The sequence below is a fragment of the Lepus europaeus genome, chromosome 6 (assembly GCF_033115175.1).
Source record: "Lepus europaeus isolate LE1 chromosome 6, mLepTim1.pri, whole genome shotgun sequence".
NCBI classification, from domain to species: domain Eukaryota; kingdom Metazoa; phylum Chordata; class Mammalia; order Lagomorpha; family Leporidae; genus Lepus; species Lepus europaeus.
In genome coordinates this window covers 94,852,310-94,871,363 of record NC_084832.1, presented here as the reverse complement: position 1 = coordinate 94,871,363, position 19,054 = coordinate 94,852,310, and the positions used below count along the sequence as shown (strand labels likewise).

Genomic DNA, 19,054 nt, shown 5'->3' with positions numbered 1-19,054 from the left:
GATGTATGTAGAGCATACAGTTTTTAAAAACTGTTTTTAATTTATTTTTATTTGAAATGCAGAAAGATATAGAAAGATCTTCTATTTGTTATATTTACCGAATGCCCACAACAACCAGGACTGGGCCAGGCTGAAGCCTGGAATCTGGAACTTCATCCAGGTCTCTTGTGTGGGTGGCAGGGGCCCAAGTACTTGGCTATCAGCTGCTGCCTCCTGGCTTATGCACTAGCTGGAAGCTGGGTCAGAAGGGGAGTAGGGACTCAAACCCAGGCGTTCTGGTATGAGACGTGGGGGCGCACCTCTAACTGTGTTTTGGAAATGCTTTGTTTCCATTTCTCTTTCCTGGTTTCTCAGCTCATTGTCTCCTTTGCTGTGAGGGTTCCCACCGTTTGGGGTGGGAGGTGAGAAGATAAGCAGGTTGGAAGGACTGCTGACTGTCCTTTGGGGTGGGGGAGAACTTGACTTCAGGTCCACCCCCTTCTCCACACTGACTCTCCCATCATCTCTGTGTTCTCCAGGGTGCCGCACTTTGGAAGCTGTCAGCGCCAGGGCCCTGGGGAGGGCTGAGGCCGACCATGCCCAGCCTGCTGCTGCTGTTCACTGCTGCTCTGCTCTCCAGCTGGGCCCAGCTCCTGGCAGACGCCAGCTCCTGGTGGTGAGTGCGGGGCCGAGGTCTGCTTCTGTAGCCTGAGGCCTCCTTTGGTGATGGCCCAGTGGAGAAGGGGCATCATCTGTGTGGTCCCAGGTGTGCTGAGGGAGGGCCTCTTTTATATAAACCCAGGAAAACAGGCAGGGCTCTGTTGCTTTTTTTTTTTTTTTTTTTAAGATTGACTTATTTATTTGAAAGAGTTACATAGAGAGAGAAGGAGAGGCAGAGAGAGAGAGAGAGGTCTTCCATCTGCTGGTTCACTCCCCAATTGGCCATAACAGCCAGAGCTGCACCAATTAGAATCCGGGAGCCAGGAGCTTCTCCTGGGTCTCCCACATGGGTGCTGGGGCCCAAGGACTTGGGCCTGCTTTCCCAGGCAATAGCACAGAGCTGGATTGGAAGTGGAGCAGCCCCGTCTCGAACCGGTGCCCATATGGGATGCTGGCACCAGAGGCGGCAGCTTTACTCACTGCACCACAGCACTGGCCCCAGGGTTCTTTTTCTGTCTCAAGTCCCCAGAGGTGAGAGTTCTCCAGGGATAAAGGACTTGATTGTTTGATTTTCTTCTTGGGTCCCGACCTCATTCCCCATTTCGTGGGCCTTCCTGCATGCCCATGGGTTACCATCAGAGCTCTGCTTCTGTGTTGGGTGCCTAGGAGTACTGACAGCTGTTTGCTTGACTTACTCTTTTGCTGGTAGGGGCAGAGACAGGAGAATTCCTGCTTTAGACGTCTGATGACGAGATGTGGGATTTGAGTTCCATGCGTGGCTTTCTTTTTGTGTTTTGAAGGCCAAGTCAACTTGGATGGCACGGACATGCGGGGGTCACCTCTTTTACATGGTTTCTGGGCCCTGCTCCCATTTGTAGTCAGATGGCAAATCTACAGCCTTCTTGTTGAACTTAACACTTTATCATATCTGGTATGTGGTGAGGAAGAGGGGGACCCTGCATGGATGAAGATCGCATTAGGAGATGTGCACGTGGACGTGAATGCATGTAGAATACATTATGATGTATATAAAGTGGGCTGTATTTTACTTCATTTTCAATTTTTCTTTTAAAGATGTATTTATTTGAAAGCATTAGAGAGAGAGGAAAAGAAGAGAGAGAGAAAGATCCTCTATCTACTGGTTCACTCCCCAGACGGCTGCAATGGCCAGGGCTGGGCAAGGCTGAATCCAGGAGCTGGGAGCTTCTTCCTAGTCTCCCACGTGGGTGCCAGGGGGCAAGTACTTGGGCCAGCTTCTGCTGTTTTTCCCAGGTGCATTAGCAGTGAGCTGGATCGGAAGTGGAGCAGCCAGGATGTACACCCAGCACCCATATGGGATGCTGGCATCTCTGGCGGCAACTTCACCCGCTAAGCCACAACACTGGCACCTTTACTTTTTCAGTTAATTAATTTGAAAGACAGAGAGGACAAGTTCCATCTGCTGGTTCACTCCCCAAATGCCCACATGGCCAAGGCTGATTCTCCCATATGGGTGGCAGGGACCCAATCACATTAGTTATCACCTGCTGCCTCCCAGAGTCCACTTGGGCAGGAAGCTGGAATCAGGAACTGGAGGTGGGAATTGAACCCAGGCATTCCAATGTGGGACATGTGTATCTTAACTGCTAGGAGGAATGCCTACTCCTGGAGTCTAAGGGAGATTTTTTTTTTTTTTAAGATTTATTTATTTCAAGGTCATAGCAACAGAGGGAGAAACAGTGAGAGAGAGAGAGAGAGAGAGAGAGAGAGAGAGAGAGAGAGAGAAATCTTCTGATTCACTCTCCAAATGGCTGCAACAGCCAGTTGTGGGCCAGGCTGAAGCCAGGAGCCAGGAACTTCACCCTCATCTCCCACGTGGGTGCCAAGCTCTTGCACCATCTTTCGCTGCCTTCTCAGACATTAGCAAGGCACTGGATCAGAAGCACAGTGGCTGAGACCTGAATCGGTACTCCGATATGGGATGCCGGTGTTAGAAGTGGTGGCTTAAGCTACTGCACCACCATACGTGCCCCAGAGAGTTCCTTTTGAAGGAGTTGATTGCTTTCCATCAGGTATCCTGCACTTGGGCTCACGTGAATCTTTGCCACGTGCATCAGATGAATGGCTGTACACCTGCCCCCAGCTGCATATGTGTCTCTGCCTGGCCCTGTCCTGTTCAAGTCCTCGCCACCTCCTCACAGAGGGCTTTTGGTGGATCCAGAAGCTCCACTGTGATAGGCATTTGGCTTCCCACCTGGCATTTCTGCTTGTACCTGTTTCCGTCCAGTCATCCTCTGATGGTAGACACTCTGTTTTACTAATTTTCCTTTTCAAATCCCTAGACCAGGGCCTGGTATACAGAAAGCACTCAATAAATGTGTTGAATGAGTGACTCAGTGTCTTTTTCTCCCTTTCCTCATTGTTGTTGTAGGTCTTTAGCCATGAGCCCGGTGCAGAGACCTGAGATGTTTATCATTGGTGCTCAGCCTGTGTGCAGTCAGCTTCCCGGGCTCTCCCCTGGCCAGAGAAAGCTGTGCCAGCTGTACCAGGAGCACATGGCCTACATCGGAGAGGGAGCCAAGATGGGCATCAAGGAGTGCCAGTACCAGTTCCGGCAGAGGCGGTGGAATTGCAGCACAGTGGACAACTCGTCCGTCTTTGGGAGAGTCATGCAGATAGGTATGGCTTGGCTGCGCACCTGTGCTCCTGCCTGGGTGCCATTCATTCTCTGCACTGGCACCTGGAGAGCTCCAGTGAGCGCCTTCCTGGGTGTCTGTGCAGGGAGGGGAGTGGGGCTCCCAGTCACTCTGCTCTGTCCTCTGGAGGGGGGCTGCCTCTGGGAGGGGGTCAGAATATCTGAGCTGGTTAGAAGACCCGCCCACCACTGCCTCCTTTGTCTTCTTTGCCACAATGGCCTCCTTTGAGTGTTTTTGAGAGCCTAGGGAGGAGAACCAAAAATTGCTGCCCTGAATGTCTGCAGTATTTTTGTTTCTTCCCCTTGGAGCCTTGGAAGAGAAAGAGAAATGTTGGGCCAAGTTGGTAATAGCTGTCATTGGCGATCCAGACCCAGTGGCTTTTTCATTTGAAAGGGGATGTGTGTGAAAGTGGGGGAAGGGGACAGACTGAAGAAGAAAGATGAGAGAAGGGGACTCTTCCTGGATTCCTGTCCCTTCCCCTCTGGGGCAAGGATTCTTTGGCCATGCTATTGCTTAGATGGAGGTGTGAGCTGAGGTCTAATTGTTTTAGGTCCTTTTGAAATGCAATCCTCCCCTCCCTGGCACAAAATTGAGAAATCCGGCCCTATTCTACTGGGTCTTATCCACTGGGCCATAAAAGGAAGTTGTTGAGCTCTGCATTCGTCCTCCCCTCGCATTCCGGGGAGCAGCTCCCCCTGAAAAGGGGACATTCCGATGTTCTGGAGCTACCTGGAGAGGGGCGGGAGCTCCCAGGCAGCACTGTCAGGAAAGGTGCTTGGAAGGCCCTCTGTCCTCTCTTTAACTGCAGACCTCTTTCCTCAACCACTCCTGCCCCAAAGTACACTTGGCCCCTGGCTGCCTGTGTGCTTCCTTCAAGAGTGCTCCCGAGACAGCCTCTGGGGCAGCTTTCCCCAACGAGTGCACGTGGGCTAAGTGGGGATGTAGTCACAACGTCTGGCTTCCTCTCCAGGCCGCAGCATCTGTCCTTCCCCTGGTGAAATTGTCCTGGGAGCTCTCTCTGTCCTGTATTTGGCTGACCAGGGACATTCTCCAATCACACGGGGACCTGACTGGGGCTACATCCTTTTCATGTGCTGACTTCATATTTGCTAAAGCCAAAAAGAGAGGCTTTGCTTTAGGAAAGCAAGGGGTTGGTGGGAGTAGAAACTGGGCTGGGTTCAGATGTGTGTGGTGGAATGGGAGTAAGGGAAAAGGTTTATTGTTGAGTGGGGGAAACCCAACAGGCTACCTCCCCGTGCACAGAGAGAGCAGCAGCCTGTACCAGGAGAACAGGTCTTATATAGCTTTGCAGAGGTAAGGAAGTGGGAGCAGCAGATCTATTAGGGTAGGGGTGGAGCTGACGCTTGTGATTGGGCCATTTAGTCACCTGACTTCTAGTAAACCAGGCTGGGCTTAGGAAGGTGGCACCATTTTACTAACAACTTTCCTTTAAAATTTTTTAAACATATTTATTTGAAAGGTAGACAAACAGAGCTCCCATCCACTGGTTCACTCCCCAGATACCTGCAACAGTCAGCACTGGGTCAGGACAAAGCCAAGAACCAAGAACCCCATTCGGGTCTCCCATGTGGGTAGAAGGGACCCAAGTACTTACTTGAGCCATCACCTGCTGCCTCCCAAGGTGCACGTTAACAGGAAGTTGGAATGGAGACTTGAACCAATATAGGATGTAGGCATCCCAAGCCACGTCTTTGCTGCCCAAAGCCAGGAGCCAGGAACACCTTCCAGGTCTCCCACATTTGTTGCAGGGGCCCAAGACCTTGAGCCATCACCTGCTGCCTTCCAGAATGCATCGGCAGGCAGCTGGATCAGAAGTGCGTAACCAGGACTTGAACCAGGCGCTGTGATGTGGGTGTAGCAGTCCCAGGCGGCAGCTTAAGCCACTGCGACACAGTGACACCGCGCCTGTGTGCATCCTTTTCAGAGCCGGTGCTACCTGGCCAGCTGTCCTTTCTTCCCAGCGGGTCTAGGGTAGTTCTGGGTGAGTCCCCTCACTATCTTGTGCATGGCTTCCAAAAGACTTTTACTGTAAAGCTACTGCAAAAGCCAGCAGCAGAGGGCAGCAGAGCAGCTTGGAGCAGCCCCGGCACTTTCCCCAGCCTCTGCCTAGGCAGGCCTGGAGGCGCCTTCCTGGTGCGGTTCTGCTGGCTTCTTGTCCGGGGTGGGGGAGGGGCGGAGGGAATGTAAGGTCTCTCTAGGGGCCGCTGTCTGAGTTTCAGCTCTGAACGGATAAGCCTCCCTCCCACCCGGCCCAATGGCTTATCCCCTCTCTTGCTAAGGATAACACTAGCAGTAGTCTGAGTCCCATCTGCAGGGCCACAAAAAGGAAGGCGTTGAGTTCTGAGTTCTGCACTCCTCCTGTCGGTAGCAGCTCCTCCTGAAAAGGGAGTTACCTGGGAAGGGGTGGGGTGCTATTAGGGTTTCATGTCCACTGTCACAAAGGGACCCAAACGCTGCTCCGTGAAGGCAGAGCACCCCACACTCAATGACTCAGGATGCCCCGCCCCAGCAGAGACAGAGGCAGAGTGGCTCTAGCAGGCGCAGGCTGCAGGCAGCCATAGTTTGGTTTAATATTAGAAAGAACATTCTGGTGGTTAGAGTCATTAAGCAAGGGACGGGGTGGTTGCTTTGAAAACCTAGCCACCTGTTCAAGGAACACCATGCGGAGGTGTAGCTCAGGCTGTTCCGGGTGCCCCATCTCGGGGTTGGGGCTGCGGTTCGGGATAGCTGCTCAGGGACGAGTCCCTGCGGAGGAAGCCCACAGCCTCCTCCCTCGTAGTCTCTTTGGCCGTCTGACTGTCCTGGGTGTGCACTGTCACAGTCTGACTCCCTTCAACCGCGTCCCTGGGCTGTGGCTGTGGCTGTGGTTCAGGCCTGACTCAGATGTCAGTCCTGAGGGCTGAGTCATGCCTGCAGCTTCCTGCCATTGTTTGGGGTTTTCTCGGGCTGTTCCTATTCTGTAACCGTCCAGAAGCCAGCCCCTGGTTTACTCATCCGGTGAGGTGTGGTGTGGTTGCCAAGGTCATTGCCGTGTCTGGACAATCAGGAAGTAGGGCAGGGTGGGAAATCACTCTGGACCTAAGCATTGATTGCTTCTTGGCAGACGGCTGCCCTTGCACCTGCCAAGACAGCATTGTGGGATGTCTGCCCCTGACCTCAGGGGAGGAAGAAAGGGAGAACAGAAGAGCCTGCCTGGCTTCGTCTCCGAAATCAGGATTGAATCTGTGTCCTGCTAGGAACTGTTCCCTTCCCCCCCCCCCCATCTGAGTCCATATAAGTTTTATTTTTTCTTAGACCAGGTTTACTTAGACACAATTCACATACCATGTAATTCAGCACCGTAAAGTATACAATTGACAGGCTTTTAGTGTAGTGCCTTCACCGGCTGTGCAGCCATCACCACTGATTCCAGGACATTTTCATTGCCCCATAGAAAAACTGCCTACCCCTTAACGGTCACTCTCTCTCCCAGCAGTGCCCAATGCAAGACAGCCACTAAGGCTTCTGCCACTAGGGGCATTTCCTATTGCCTTTTCTGGACATTTCACATAAATGGGGTCGTGACCTTTGGTGATTGGCATCTCTTATAATTTTTTGTTTGTTTTTAAAGATTCATTTATTTATTTGAAAGGCTGAAAGAGAGAGAGAGAGATCTTCCATCATCTGATGCACTCCTTAAATGGTCACAACAGCCTGGGCTGGGCCAGACTGAAGCCAGGAACCTGGAATTTCATCTGGGTCTCCTACGTGGGTGGCAGGGACCAAGCACTCTGCTGCTTTCCCAGGTGTGTTAGCAGGGAGCTAGATCAGAAGTGGAGAAGCCAGAACAGGAAGCAGCACTGAGATATGGGATGTTGACTTTGCAGGCAGCAGCTTAACCTGCTGCACCACAACACCCATCTCTTTCATAATGACTTACAGCTTCGTGCATGTTGTAGCATGTACCAGTATTTTATTCCTTTCATGGCTGAATAATGTTCCACTGTATGGAGAATACAGCATTTTGTTGATCCCTTCTTCCGCTGATGGGCGGTTGGGTTGTTTCTGCTTTGTGGCTGCCGTGAGCATTCGCGTGTAAGTTTTCCGTGGACATGTGTTCTCATTTCTCTTGGGTGCAGTCTGAAGCGTGGGATTGGCAGGTCATGTGGCAGCTCTAAGTTTAACCTCTTGAGGAGCTGCCAGGTTTTCCCGAAGCAGCTGCACCCTGTAGCACTCCCCACAGCAGTACAGACGCGTTGTAATTTTCCCATCCCCTTGCAAACTTGTTATTAGCTCTCTTTTGATTATAGCCATTCTAGAGGGTGTGAAGTGATATCTTCTTGTGATTTGCATTTCTCTGGTAGCTGAGTGTTATTTTTTTATAAGCATTTTTACTGAAGTGGAAGATACCCCATCTGAGTTTGCAAGTGGTTCACTACAGCATAAAAAAAAGAACAGAGTCAGGGTTTTTCTCCTGGACAATAATCTGGATTTGGAGAGAGAGGGTGCTGAGAGTCTGTGCCATAGATATCGTGACCAGTGAGTTAGGAGGCAGGGGAGTCCCCTGGAAGAGGGGGGTGGTGGTTTGGATTGTTCTGGAGTTCTAATTCTAGTTCACTTTCTTTTTAAAAATTTTTTATTTTTAAAAGATTTATTTATTTATCTGAAAGGCAGAGTTATAAAGAGGCAGAGGCAGAGAGAAAGGTCTTCCATCTGCTGGTTCACTCCCCAGATGGCCGCAATGGCCGGAGCTGAGCTGAGCTGAAGCCAGGAGCCAGGAGCTTCCTCTGGGTCTCCCACGTGGGTGCAGGGGCCCAAGGACTTGGGCCATCTTCCACTGCTTTCCCAGGCCATAGCAGAGAGCTGGATTGGAAGTAGAGTAGCCAGGACTTGAACCGGCTTCCATATGGGGTGCGGGCACTGCAGATAGAGGCTTTACCTGCTACGCCACAGCTCCAGCCTCTCTTGTGCACTTTCTACTCCCAGCCCCTGCCACTCTAGCTAGATAAGGGCAGCAATGAAAAGGGGGGGGGGGGGGGAGATCATCGCGTGCTGAGAAGTCGCATCTGGGGGAGAAGACTTCGGTAGGACAGTGCTACTGATCTCTTGCTTTCTTCTCAGTCTTAGTCCCACAAGATCCATCCTTTTTTTTTTTTTTTTTTTTAAGATTTATTTATTTGAAAGTCATAGTTACTCAGAGAGAGAAGGAAAGGCAGAGAGAGAGAGAGAGGTCTTCCATCTGCCTGGTTCACTTCCCAGTTGGCCGCAATGACCAGAACTGCACCGATCCGAAGCCAGGAGCCAGGATCTTCCTCTGGGTCTCCCATGCTGGGGCAGGGGCCCAGGGGCTTGGGCCATCTTCCACATCTTCCACTGCTTTCCCAGGCCATAGCAGAGAGTTGGATTGGAAGTGAAGCAGCCGGGACTAGAACAGGCACCCACATGGGATGCTGGCCCTGCAGGCGGTGGCTTCAGCCACTATGCCACAGTGCCTGCCCCACATCAATTTTTTTTTTTGAACCGGCGCTTGAACCCAGGTAGTGTTAACCAGTAGGCTGAGGACCCACTCTGTTCTCTCAATTCCTGAACTCCCATTCTCCACTGAGGTCTCCCTCCTGAGAACTTCTGGGTCATAGAATCTACCAGCAGGATGCATTTTACCCAGAAAGGTTTCACTGCGGGGAGCCAAGGTCCAGAGGCAGAAATTCAGCCCTTTGAGAAGGGTTTCTAACCCATGGACCTATGGGGCAAGGCGCTCCCCCAGACGGTGCCCACCCGAGGCAGGGTGGGGGCGGCCAGGCAGAGGCCAAGGCCAAGGAGAGTGACCGCCTCGCCACCTCTCTCATCTCCTCTTGCAGGCAGCCGTGAGACGGCCTTCACCTACGCCGTGAGCGCCGCGGGGGTGGTGAACGCCATCAGCCGGGCCTGCCGAGAGGGCGAGCTGTCCACCTGTGGCTGCAGCCGGACAGCGCGGCCCAAGGACCTGCCCCGGGACTGGCTGTGGGGTGGCTGCGGGGACAACGTGGAATACGGCTACCGCTTTGCTAAGGAGTTTGTGGACGCCCGGGAGCGGGAGAAGAACTTCGCCAAGGGATCGGAGGAGCAGGGCCGGGTGCTCATGAACCTGCAGAACAACGAGGCAGGCAGAAGGGTAAGCCAGTCCCCTCGCGCCCTGGCCCCACGCAGGGGCCTGGGACAGTCAGTCCAACGGTGGAGGTTCCCATGGGCAGCTGCCCATGTTACTGAGCGAATCCTGGCCCAGATGCCTCATGTCTTGGGAGGCACAGAAGATTGTCATTTTCTAACCTTGTTTGTTACCTCACAGGACATCTGTCCCTTCAAGGCCTGGGGGCAGTGTTTGAGTGAACATTCTAGACACACAGAGTAGAGTTCTTGTCTGAAATTGGCCGCTGCTTCATAATCCAAAGAGATAAGATGATTGGAAGTCGAAGGTGTAAGAGCTGGCTTTTGACTTGTTAAAGGCTCAGATAAAGCCAGCTCTGACTTCCAGGAGCTGCTGTCACGTGTATCTAGGAGTCCAGGCAACAAACGCATTCAAGTCCAAAGGAGACATGTTTCCGCGTTAGCTGTGTTTAAACTTAAGTGGAAGTGTGAAAAGACAGCTGTCTTTTTAAGGCTCAAGCAAACTGTCACCCGTATCCTGTGTAAAATGTGACTGCCTCCCTAAGCCTCAGTTTCAGTAGTAACAAAAATAGAAGTTTGGGGTTTTTTTTAATTAATTAATTTGAGAGCCAGAGATACAGCTCCTGTCCACTGGTTCACTCCCCAAATGCCTGGCAGAGTCGGACTGAGCCAAGCCGAAGCGGAACTTAATCCAGGTCCCCATGTGGGTTGCAGGGACCCACCTACTCGAGCTACCCCTGCTGCTTCCCAGCATCTGCATGAGGAGGAAGCCTGGCGTCAGGAGCAGAGCCAGGAATTGAACCCAGGCCCTCTGGTGTGGGAGGCAGGCGTCTTAACCAGCGTCCTAACTGCTGAAGTTCTCCGCCGAGCTTGGTTTGTTCCATGTGCGGAGCGCACCTGGGCAGGAGCTTCAGGTTGCCGTCTCTGCTATTCCCAGACCACGTTTCTTCAGGGCCTGCAGCTTGTCTGTGAAGACCCCGCGTCTGGGCTATGCCCTGCCATGGGCTGCCTCTGCACCAGAAACTGGAAGGCCTGCCCTGCCCTACGGGAAACTTCCTTGTGCTGGCTCAGCAGAGCCAGCCTGGACAGGGCGTGGAGGGCCGTGTAGGTGCGCATCCAGGCTTTTCTTTAGCACATCCTGAGGTCCGAGTGCTGGGCAGTGGGAAAGAACCCGTCAGGAAACCACACAGACATTTTTTCTTGGATTGTTGTCCCTGCTCAGGGCTGATTCCAGCTAGCTGGCTCTGCGTCCCAGGTGCAGCACCGCAGTGAGATTAACGATGAACTCCAGGGGCCAGTGCTGTGGCACCGTGGGTTAATCCTCCTCCTGTAGCACCAGCATCCCATATAGGCACTGGTTCTAGTCCCAGTTGCTCTTCTCCCCATCCAGCTTTCTACTATGGCCTGGGAAAACAGTGGAAGATGGCCCCAGTGCTTGGACCCCTGCTACCTACGTGGGAGACCCAGAAGAAGTTCCTGGCTCCTGGCTTTGGATTGGCCCAGCTCCAGCCATCGCGGCCATTTGGGGAGTGAACCAGTGGATGGAAGACCTTAAGACCCCTGTCTCTGGCCAGCGCCGTGGCTCAACAGGCTAATCCTCCGCCTTGTGGCGCCAGCACACTGGGTTCTAGTCCCAGTCGGGGCACCAGATTCTGTCCTGGTTGCCCCTCTTCCAGGCCAGCTCTCTGCTGTGGCCAGGGAGTGCAGTGGAGGATGGCCCAAGTGCTTGGGCCCTGCACCCCTTGGGAGACCAGGAGAAGCACCTGGCTCCTGCCATCGGATCAGCGCGGTGCGCCAGCCGCAGAGCACCAGCCGCGGCGGCCATTGGAGGGTGAACCAACGGCAAAGGAAGACCTTTCTCTGTCTCTCTCTCTCTCACTGTCCACTCTGCCTGTCCAAAAAAAAAAAAAAAAGACCCCTGTCTCTGTGTCTCCCTCTCACTGTCTGTAACTCTACCTCTCAAATAAATAAATAAAGTATTTAAAAAAAGATGAATTTCATTAAAAAAAAAAAAAAAAAAAAAAGAACTGCCAGTTCTTGAGGAGAGGTAAGGTCAGGTTTCTTTTTTTTAAAAAGATTTATTTATTTATTTAAAAGTCAGAGTTACACAGAGAGAAAAGGAGAGGCGCATGGAGAGGTCTTCCATCCTCTGGTTCACTCCCCAATTGGCTGCAACAACCGGAATTGGGCCAATCTGAAGCCAGGAGCCAAGAGCTTCTAACGGGTCTTCCACATGGGTACAGGGATCCAAGGACTTGGGCCATCTTCTACTGCTTTTCCAGGCCATAGCAGAGAGCTAGATCAGAAGTGGAGTGGCAGGGACTCAAACCAGCACCCACATTGGATGCTGGCATTGCAGGCAGCGAGTTTACCCACTACGCCACAGTGCCGGCCCCAAGGTCAGGTGTTTAACATTGGCTCACTGGTGATTCAGCAACAGGGTATGAAAATATTTCAGAAAATATCTTTATATACCAAACATTCAAAAAATCATATTTCTTAGGAGCACATATCAGTTAAATGAAATTAAAATTAAAAATATCTTTAGTATGAATTGAGACTTTTTTTTAAGTCAGAGTTAGAGAGAGAGAGAGAGAGAGAGATCTTCCATCTGCTGGTTCACTCCTCAGATGGCCACAATGACCAGGCCAAAGCCAGGAGTTTTTCAGGTCTCCCACGTGGGTGCAGGGGCCCAAGCGCTTGGGCCACCCTTCACTGCTTTTTCCAGGCCATTAGCAGGGAACTGGATGGCAAGTGGAGCAGCCGGAACTCGAACCAGTGCCATATGGGATGCTGGCGTCGCAGGCTGCAGCTTTACTTGCTACACTGGGATCTTGTGACACTGACTTAATAGATTGTGGAAACAGCCTCATCGGTAGTATGACATCCAGGATAAATTAGAGTTGGCCATTTGCCCCGTGCCTCTCTTAAACAGCCCATATCCAGACACTGGCGTTGTGTGGTCAGAAATGGGTATGTGTGTGTGTGTGTGGGGGGGTGATGCCAGGAGGCCTGGTCTGGCTTGGTCTGCAGTTATTACAGTGGAAGCCAGGGCAGAGAGACGGCCTTAGTGGGGCATCCGGAGCTGCCTGTCTCTGGAGACCTCATCTGTTAGCAGTGCTTTTGGGCGTCCGACTTGGAGAGTAGAGAGATGGGTGAAGAGGACTGAGCCCTTCCCTTTTATCTCCTGAATGCCCGGATCCTACCTGTCCTGGCTCAGGTACCACGCCCTCCTTAGAGTCTCCCCACTCCCCCTCTCCCACCTGAGCTTTGCTGAGCACCTGCACCTGTCGTGAGGAGTTTCCCACTCTGCCTTTCTCTGTGGCTGTAGTTGCTGGGGACAGGGAGCACCGTTGTGCGTGGGCACTCGTGTACAGGCAGAGGTTGCCTTCTCGCCTCAGGTGGGATCTCGGAGGAGGTCAAATTCATGGAGGCCTTGCGGGCTCTGTTCTGAGCTCCCCTGTGGGATGGGGCAGATGCGAGGTGATCAGACAGGAGGCCCCATCTGCAGCCTGGAGGACAGGAGACAGCAGCTCTCCCCCTGCTTGTCAGTCTTGACCCCCCCTCCCCCCTACTCACTTTATTGCCCTTAATTGCTTGCTTGTTTGTACTGGGCCCTTATCTGGGCAGCACCTTCCTTTCCATCTGTCTTGTTTCTCTTGCACACCTTCCCTGTCTTCCTCTGTCTGTCTCCGACCTGGCCCCTCCTCCCCCTCCTCCCCGCCCCACACCTCTTCCGGAGCCCTTTATCTCTCCCGTTGCCTCTGTCTGCTCCAGGTTGGGAATTCTTGGCCCGCTATGTTTGGCCCCCTCTCCAAGGAACAGGCGTTGGCCATCAATCACTCTCTGTGGCCAAAGGTATTCACCTCCCGGCAGCTCACACCCACACAGAAAGCTCCAGGAGAGACTGACATGTGGCCCGGGCGGGAGACCCCAGGAGTGTTTTATGGCCATCTATGCATTTTTAAACAGATTGGCTAGGATCCGACCTCTTGACCACACAGTGAACCTTGGACATGCTTGCCTAGAAAGTTCTCTTGGCTTTGAGAGCGTCCCGTAGCTGTACTTTAGACACTGACGGCAACACAGGTGGGCTGCTCTGAGGTTGTCACTCAAGGGTTTCTCAGCGTTTTTCCGGCGAGAAGCCTTGCACCGAATCCTTGTGACATTCCTGGCTGCGACCACCGAGCTCGTCACAGCTTTAGCTAGAAAGGCCTGCGAGGAGACAAGAGGGAGAACTAACACATTTCACAAGGCTTTTTGAGTTAGCCGGAAGGATGCAAAATCGAAATTTCCTCCTCAATTCTCCTACCAAAAGGGCATGTGTAGCCGGCGCCGTGGCTCAACAGGCTAATCCTCTGCCTTGCAGTGCCGGCACACCGGGTTCTAGTCCCGGTCGGGGCACCGATCCTGTCCCGGTTGCCCCTCTTCCAGGCCAGCTCTCTGCTGTGGCCAGGGAGTGCAGTGGAGGATGGCCCAAGTGCTTGGGCCCTGCACCCCATGGGAGACCAGGATAAGCACCTGGCTCCTGCCATCGGAACAGCGCGGTGCGCCGGCCGCAGCGCGCTACCGCGGCGGCCATTGGAGGGTGAACCAACGGCAAAAGGAAGACCTTTCTCTCTGTCTCTCTCTCACTGTCCACTCTGCCTGTCAAAAATAATAATAATAAAAAAAAAAGGGCATGTGTAGCTCGATAGTAAAATGGGAGTAAAATGCCGATGTTACCGTCTGCGAGGAAGGAGGGGAGGGAGGTCTGAGTCGTGAGGGCCGTGCCATTCTTACGCTGGAATTTGCTTTAATAAAATTCTTGCGCTTCCCCCATGGAGTCTGGCTCTGGCCTCTCCTTCTCCAGATCTCCCCAAGTGCTTACTCCGTTTGCTCTGTGGCTTAGTGGCAGGGTACACAGCTTTCGTCCTTTAATGCTGCTTCCTGTCAGCCGGACGCCTGCCCCCTTTCTCTCACCCAAGGGCCACTTGCAGAGGCACGTCCGCTGGCTCAGACCTGGGGGTTTGGGCCGAGGATAATTGCAGGTCCTATCTTTGAAGTGCCTGTTGGGCTGCAGGGTCAGTTCCTTTGTGCCTTGGGCCTGGAGCTTGCAGGTTGGGTGCTGGTCCCTGTAACCCAGGGGAGCCTTTCGCCATGCAAGCCATCTTTCAGCCCCAAGGCTGGGGTGTAGACAAGCATTATTCTGACTCCCTTCTGTGGGGCTCCCAGCAGCTTACTGCACCTCTGTAGAGTGTCAGTTTCCCCACCATAAGTAGTGGTAATAACTCCATGCCAAGGAAAGTTGGGAAGGGTTCGGACAGTGGTCCTAGGAGCTGATGATGGGCGTGCTATTTCTTGCACCTGCAGCACTCTGCTCAACGCTGAATAAGAGACTCAATCTGGGGACTCTTAAAAATAAATCCGAGAGGCCAGCACCGTGGCTTAACAGGCTAATCCTCTGCCTTGCGGCACCGGCACACCGGGTTCTAGTCCCGATTGGGGCGCCAGATTCTATCCCGGTTGCCCCTCTTCCAGGCCAGCTCTCTGCTATGGCCCGGGAAGGCAGTGGAGGATGGCCCAAGTGCTTGGGCCCTGCACCTGCATGGGAGACCAGGATAAGCACCTGGCTCCTGGCTTCGGATCAGCACGATGTGCCGGCAGCAGCGCGCCGGCCACAGCGGCCATTGGAGGGTGAACCAACGGCAAAAAGGAAGACCTTTCTCTCTGTTTCTCTCTCTCACTATCCACTCTGCCTGTCAAAAATAAAAATAAAATAAAATAAAATAAATCCAAGAGAAACCCTTGAAAAATGCAACCTGACTCCATTGGTGACAATGACTGTGGCATTATAGCCGGCTAGCATTTTTCTCCTGCCATCTGCCCTCTTGGGCCAGCTGCCAGCGGTATTTGACACAATGCATCCTTATGCTTTACTGAAAATCACTTTGTAAGCAACTTTCCACTCTGTTCTTGTTTGTACATGTCGATTTGGGATAACCCAAGTTCAAGTCCAGTCCACAGTGTCGTGATTCAGTGACTTCCGGGGCAGGTTTGTTTCCAAATGAATGAGGCGGATAGGTAGCCCCGTCCTGCTCCTCCACTCTCACACGTGGTCTCCGAGTTTTCCCCTTGATGCACAGCCTCTCCCCAGGAGTGCTTGGGTGGGAGGAAGTAGCCTTGCTTGTGAGTATGATGGTCTGTGGTGTGGCTCCTTAGAGCTAGCAGCACAGGGGAAGGGACCATTTAATTCTTAGGGGATTTGACAGGTTCAGGGAGAGCTTTAAACTAACCAGTGCCAAGGAGTGCTTTCTGTCATAGGTTTGTGACACAATTGGATTTTTTTTTTATTTTTTTTGACAGGCAGAGTGGACAGTGAGAGAGAGAGACAGAGAGAAAGGTCTTCCTTTGCCGTTGGTTCACCCTCCAATGGCCGCTGCGGCCGGCGCGCTGCGGCCGGCGCATCGCGCTGATCTGAAGCCAGGAGCCAGGTGCTTCTCCTGGGCTCCCATGGGGTGCAGGGCCCAAGCACTTGGGCCATCCTCCACTGCACTCCTGGGCCACAGCAGAGAGCTGGCCTGGAAGAGGGGCAACCGGGACAGAATCTGGCGCCCCTACCGGGACTAGAACCTGGGGTGCCGGTGCCGCTAGGCGGAGGATTAGCCTATTGAGCCGCGGCGCCGGCCACAATTGGATTTTTTAAAATTAATTAATTTATTCGAAAGGCAGAGAGAGAGAGAGATCCCCTAACTGCTGGTTCACTCCCCAGATGCCCTCAGGAGCTGGGGACTCAGTCTGGGTCTCCCCCATGGGTGGGCAGTAACCCAGCTGCTTGAGCCATCACCCATTGCCTCCCCTGATGCACACTAGCAGGAGGCTGGAGTCAGGAGCAGAGCCAGGCACTTGGACCCAGGCACTCCGAGACTGGCTGTGGGTGTCCCAAGCATCATCTTAACCACGGTGCCAAGTGCCTTCCCCGGATTCTTTTTCTCCCAATTTTTGGTTTTTTGGTTTGAGACCTTGATAAAGATATAATTTTTCTTTTCTAATTGTTAAAATGACACATTATTGTACCAAGTTCAAGGAATACAAAATAGTGAAGCAGAGTGGAAGCATCCCAAGTGCCGACCCCATAGCTGTTAAGTCCATGTAGTGGGGCCCATGCTGTGGCACAGTGGGTTAACGCCCTGGCCTGCAGTGCTGGCATCCCATATGGCCACTAGTCCTAGTCCCGGCTGCACTTCTTCCTATCCAGCTCTCCGCTGTGGCCTGAGAAAGAGTAGAAGATGGCCCAGGTCCTTGGGCCCCTGCACCCGCATGAGAAACCCAGAGGAGGCTCCTGGCTCCTGGCTTCGGATCAGTGCAGCTCCGGTCGTTGTAGCCAATTGGGGAGTAAAACAGCGGATGGAAGACCTCTCTCTGTCTGTCTCTTTTTTCACTCATTCTCTCTCTTTTTCTGCCTTTCAAATAAATAAATAAATCTTAAAAAAAAAAAAAAAAGACCATGTAGTCCCCACTGCGTCCTCCCAGGAGGTGCTCCTGGCATCTGCTTCCAGTCTGAGCCATGCGGGATCCCAGGAAGATGTTTGCATGCATTTTTAAAAGTATGTATTTATTTATTATTTGAGAGGCAGAGTTACAGACAGAGAGAGGGAGACAAAGAGACAGAAGTCTGCCATTCGCTGTTTCACTCCTCGAATGGCCACAATGGCCAGAGGTGGGCCTATCTGAAGCCAGGAGCCAGGAGCTTCTTCTGGGTCTCCCACATGGGTGCAGGGGCCCAAGGACTTGGGTCATCTTGTACTGCTATCCCAGGCCATAGCAGAGAGCTGGATCAGAAGAAGAGCAGCTGGGACTCAAACCAGTGCCCATATGGGATGCTGGTGTCACAGGCAGAGGCTTAGCCTACTAAACCACAGTGGCAGCCCCAAGATCTTTGCATGCATTTGAAAAGCAGCTTTCAGGACCAGAGCTGTGGCATAGTGGGTAAAGCCACCACCTACAGTGCTGGCATCCCATCTGGGCACCAGTTCAAGTCCCAGCTTCTCCACTTCCAATCCAGCTCTATGCTATGGCCTGGGAAAGCAGAAGATGGCCCAAGTCCTTGGGCCCCTGCACCTGCGTGGGAGACCTGGAGGAAGCTCCTGGCTCTTGGCTCTGGATCAGCACAGCTCCAGCCATTACAGGTTTCTGGGGAGTGAACAAGCGGATGGAAGACCTCTCTCTCTCTGCCTCTGCCTCTCTGTAACTCTGCTGTTCAAATAAATAAATAAATATAAAAAAAAAAGAAAAAGAAAAGCAGCTTTCCCTCTTCACCTCAGCCCCTCTTGTCTGTTTTTTTTTTTTTTTCTTTTTAATTTACTTACTTACTTGTTTGAAAGGCAGAGTAACAGAGAGAGAGGAAGAAATCTTCCATTCTCTGGCACTGAGGCTAGGGCCAGGCCAAAGCCAGGAGCCGAGAACTCCATCTGGGTCTCCCACATGGATGTCAGGGGCCCAAGCACTTGAGCCTTCATTGATTGCCTCCCAAGGACATTAGCAGGAAGTTAGGTGGGAAGTGTGGAGTAGTCAGGACTTGAACCAGGCACTCTCTGTGGGATGCGGGTGTCCCAAGCTGCAGCTTAACCCACTGTGCCACACGCCCACCCCCTCGGATCTCCTGGGTCTCTCCTTCTTATCACCATCTGTCTGCTCCCCGCAGGCTGTGTACAAGATGGCAGACGTAGCCTGCAAGTGCCACGGCGTCTCCGGCTCCTGCAGCCTCAAGACGTGCTGGCTGCAGCTGGCCGAGTTCCGCAAGGTGGGGGACCAGCTGAAGGAGAAGTACGACAGCGCAGCTGCCATGCGCATCACCCGCAAGGGCAAGCTGGAGCTGGTCAACAGCCGCTTCAACCAGCCCACGCCCGAGGACCTGGTCTACGTGGACCCCAGCCCTGACTACTGCCTGCGCAACGAGACCACGGGCTCGCTGGGCACGCAGGGCCGCATCTGCAACAAGACCTCGGAGGGCATGGACGGCTGTGAGCTCATGTGCTGCGGCCGCGGCTACGACCAGTTCAAGAGCGTGCAGGTGGAGCGCTGCCACTGCAAGTTCCACTGGTGCTGCTTTGTCAAGTGCAAGAAGTGCACGGAGATCGTGGACCAGTACGTCTGCAAATAGCTGGGGCGGGCGGCCCGCGCCTCCCGCCACTCCCCGCCACGCTGCCTCTCCAAAGTCTATATTATATAAATCTATATAAATATATTTTATATTTGTATAAATAAGTGGATGGCTGATAAATAATTAAAAGAAGAAAAGAGAGAAGGAAAAGCTTATTTAAGAGACACTGGAGATGGTGGAGGCTGGGACTTTGCCGGCTCTCTGCACCCAGCGTGTGGGAAGAGAGGGCTCCTCTCTGCCCGTGGCCTTGGGGGGGGTGAGGGCGTGCGTAGGTGGAGGGGATGCTTTTGTCTGGAAGTCTGGAGTCTGTTGGGGAGACAAGCGGCCCAGGTCTTGCCCAGAGTGTTCGTGGGTTCGGGAGTGGACCCCGGGTCTCCGCTCGCTTTCATTCATGTGCTCACCTGCCGAAGCCCCAGTCCAGGGACGGCTTCTTCCCCCAAAACGAGGACGGGTC

General features: G+C 53.0%; 1 protein-coding gene across 1 annotated transcript; it reads left to right on the top strand.

Moving 5' to 3' along the window:
- Positions 1 to 531: 531 nt before the first annotated feature.
- Positions 532 to 18,722, top strand: WNT5B (Wnt family member 5B). The gene is made up of 4 exons (XM_062195419.1): positions 532 to 655; positions 3,050 to 3,297; positions 9,173 to 9,465; positions 18,142 to 18,722. The coding sequence occupies exons 1-4, from the start codon at positions 576 to 578 to the stop codon at positions 18,598 to 18,600; spliced, it is 1,080 nt and encodes a 359-aa protein (XP_062051403.1). The 5' UTR covers positions 532 to 575; the 3' UTR covers positions 18,601 to 18,722.
- The last annotated feature ends 332 nt before the right edge of the window (positions 18,723 to 19,054 follow it).

Bases quoted from the DNA above. Each gene is read 5' to 3' on its own strand.
- WNT5B (XM_062195419.1), top strand. From the start codon at position 576: ATGCCCAGCCTGCTGCTGCTGTTCACTGCTGCTCTGCTCTCCAGCTGG. The intron at 656-3,049 runs GTGAGTGCGGGG...TTGTTGTTGTAG, and splicing joins GCAGACGCCAGCTCCTGGTG to GTCTTTAGCCATGAGCCCGG. The intron at 3,298-9,172 runs GTATGGCTTGGC...CTCCTCTTGCAG, and splicing joins TGGGAGAGTCATGCAGATAG to GCAGCCGTGAGACGGCCTTC.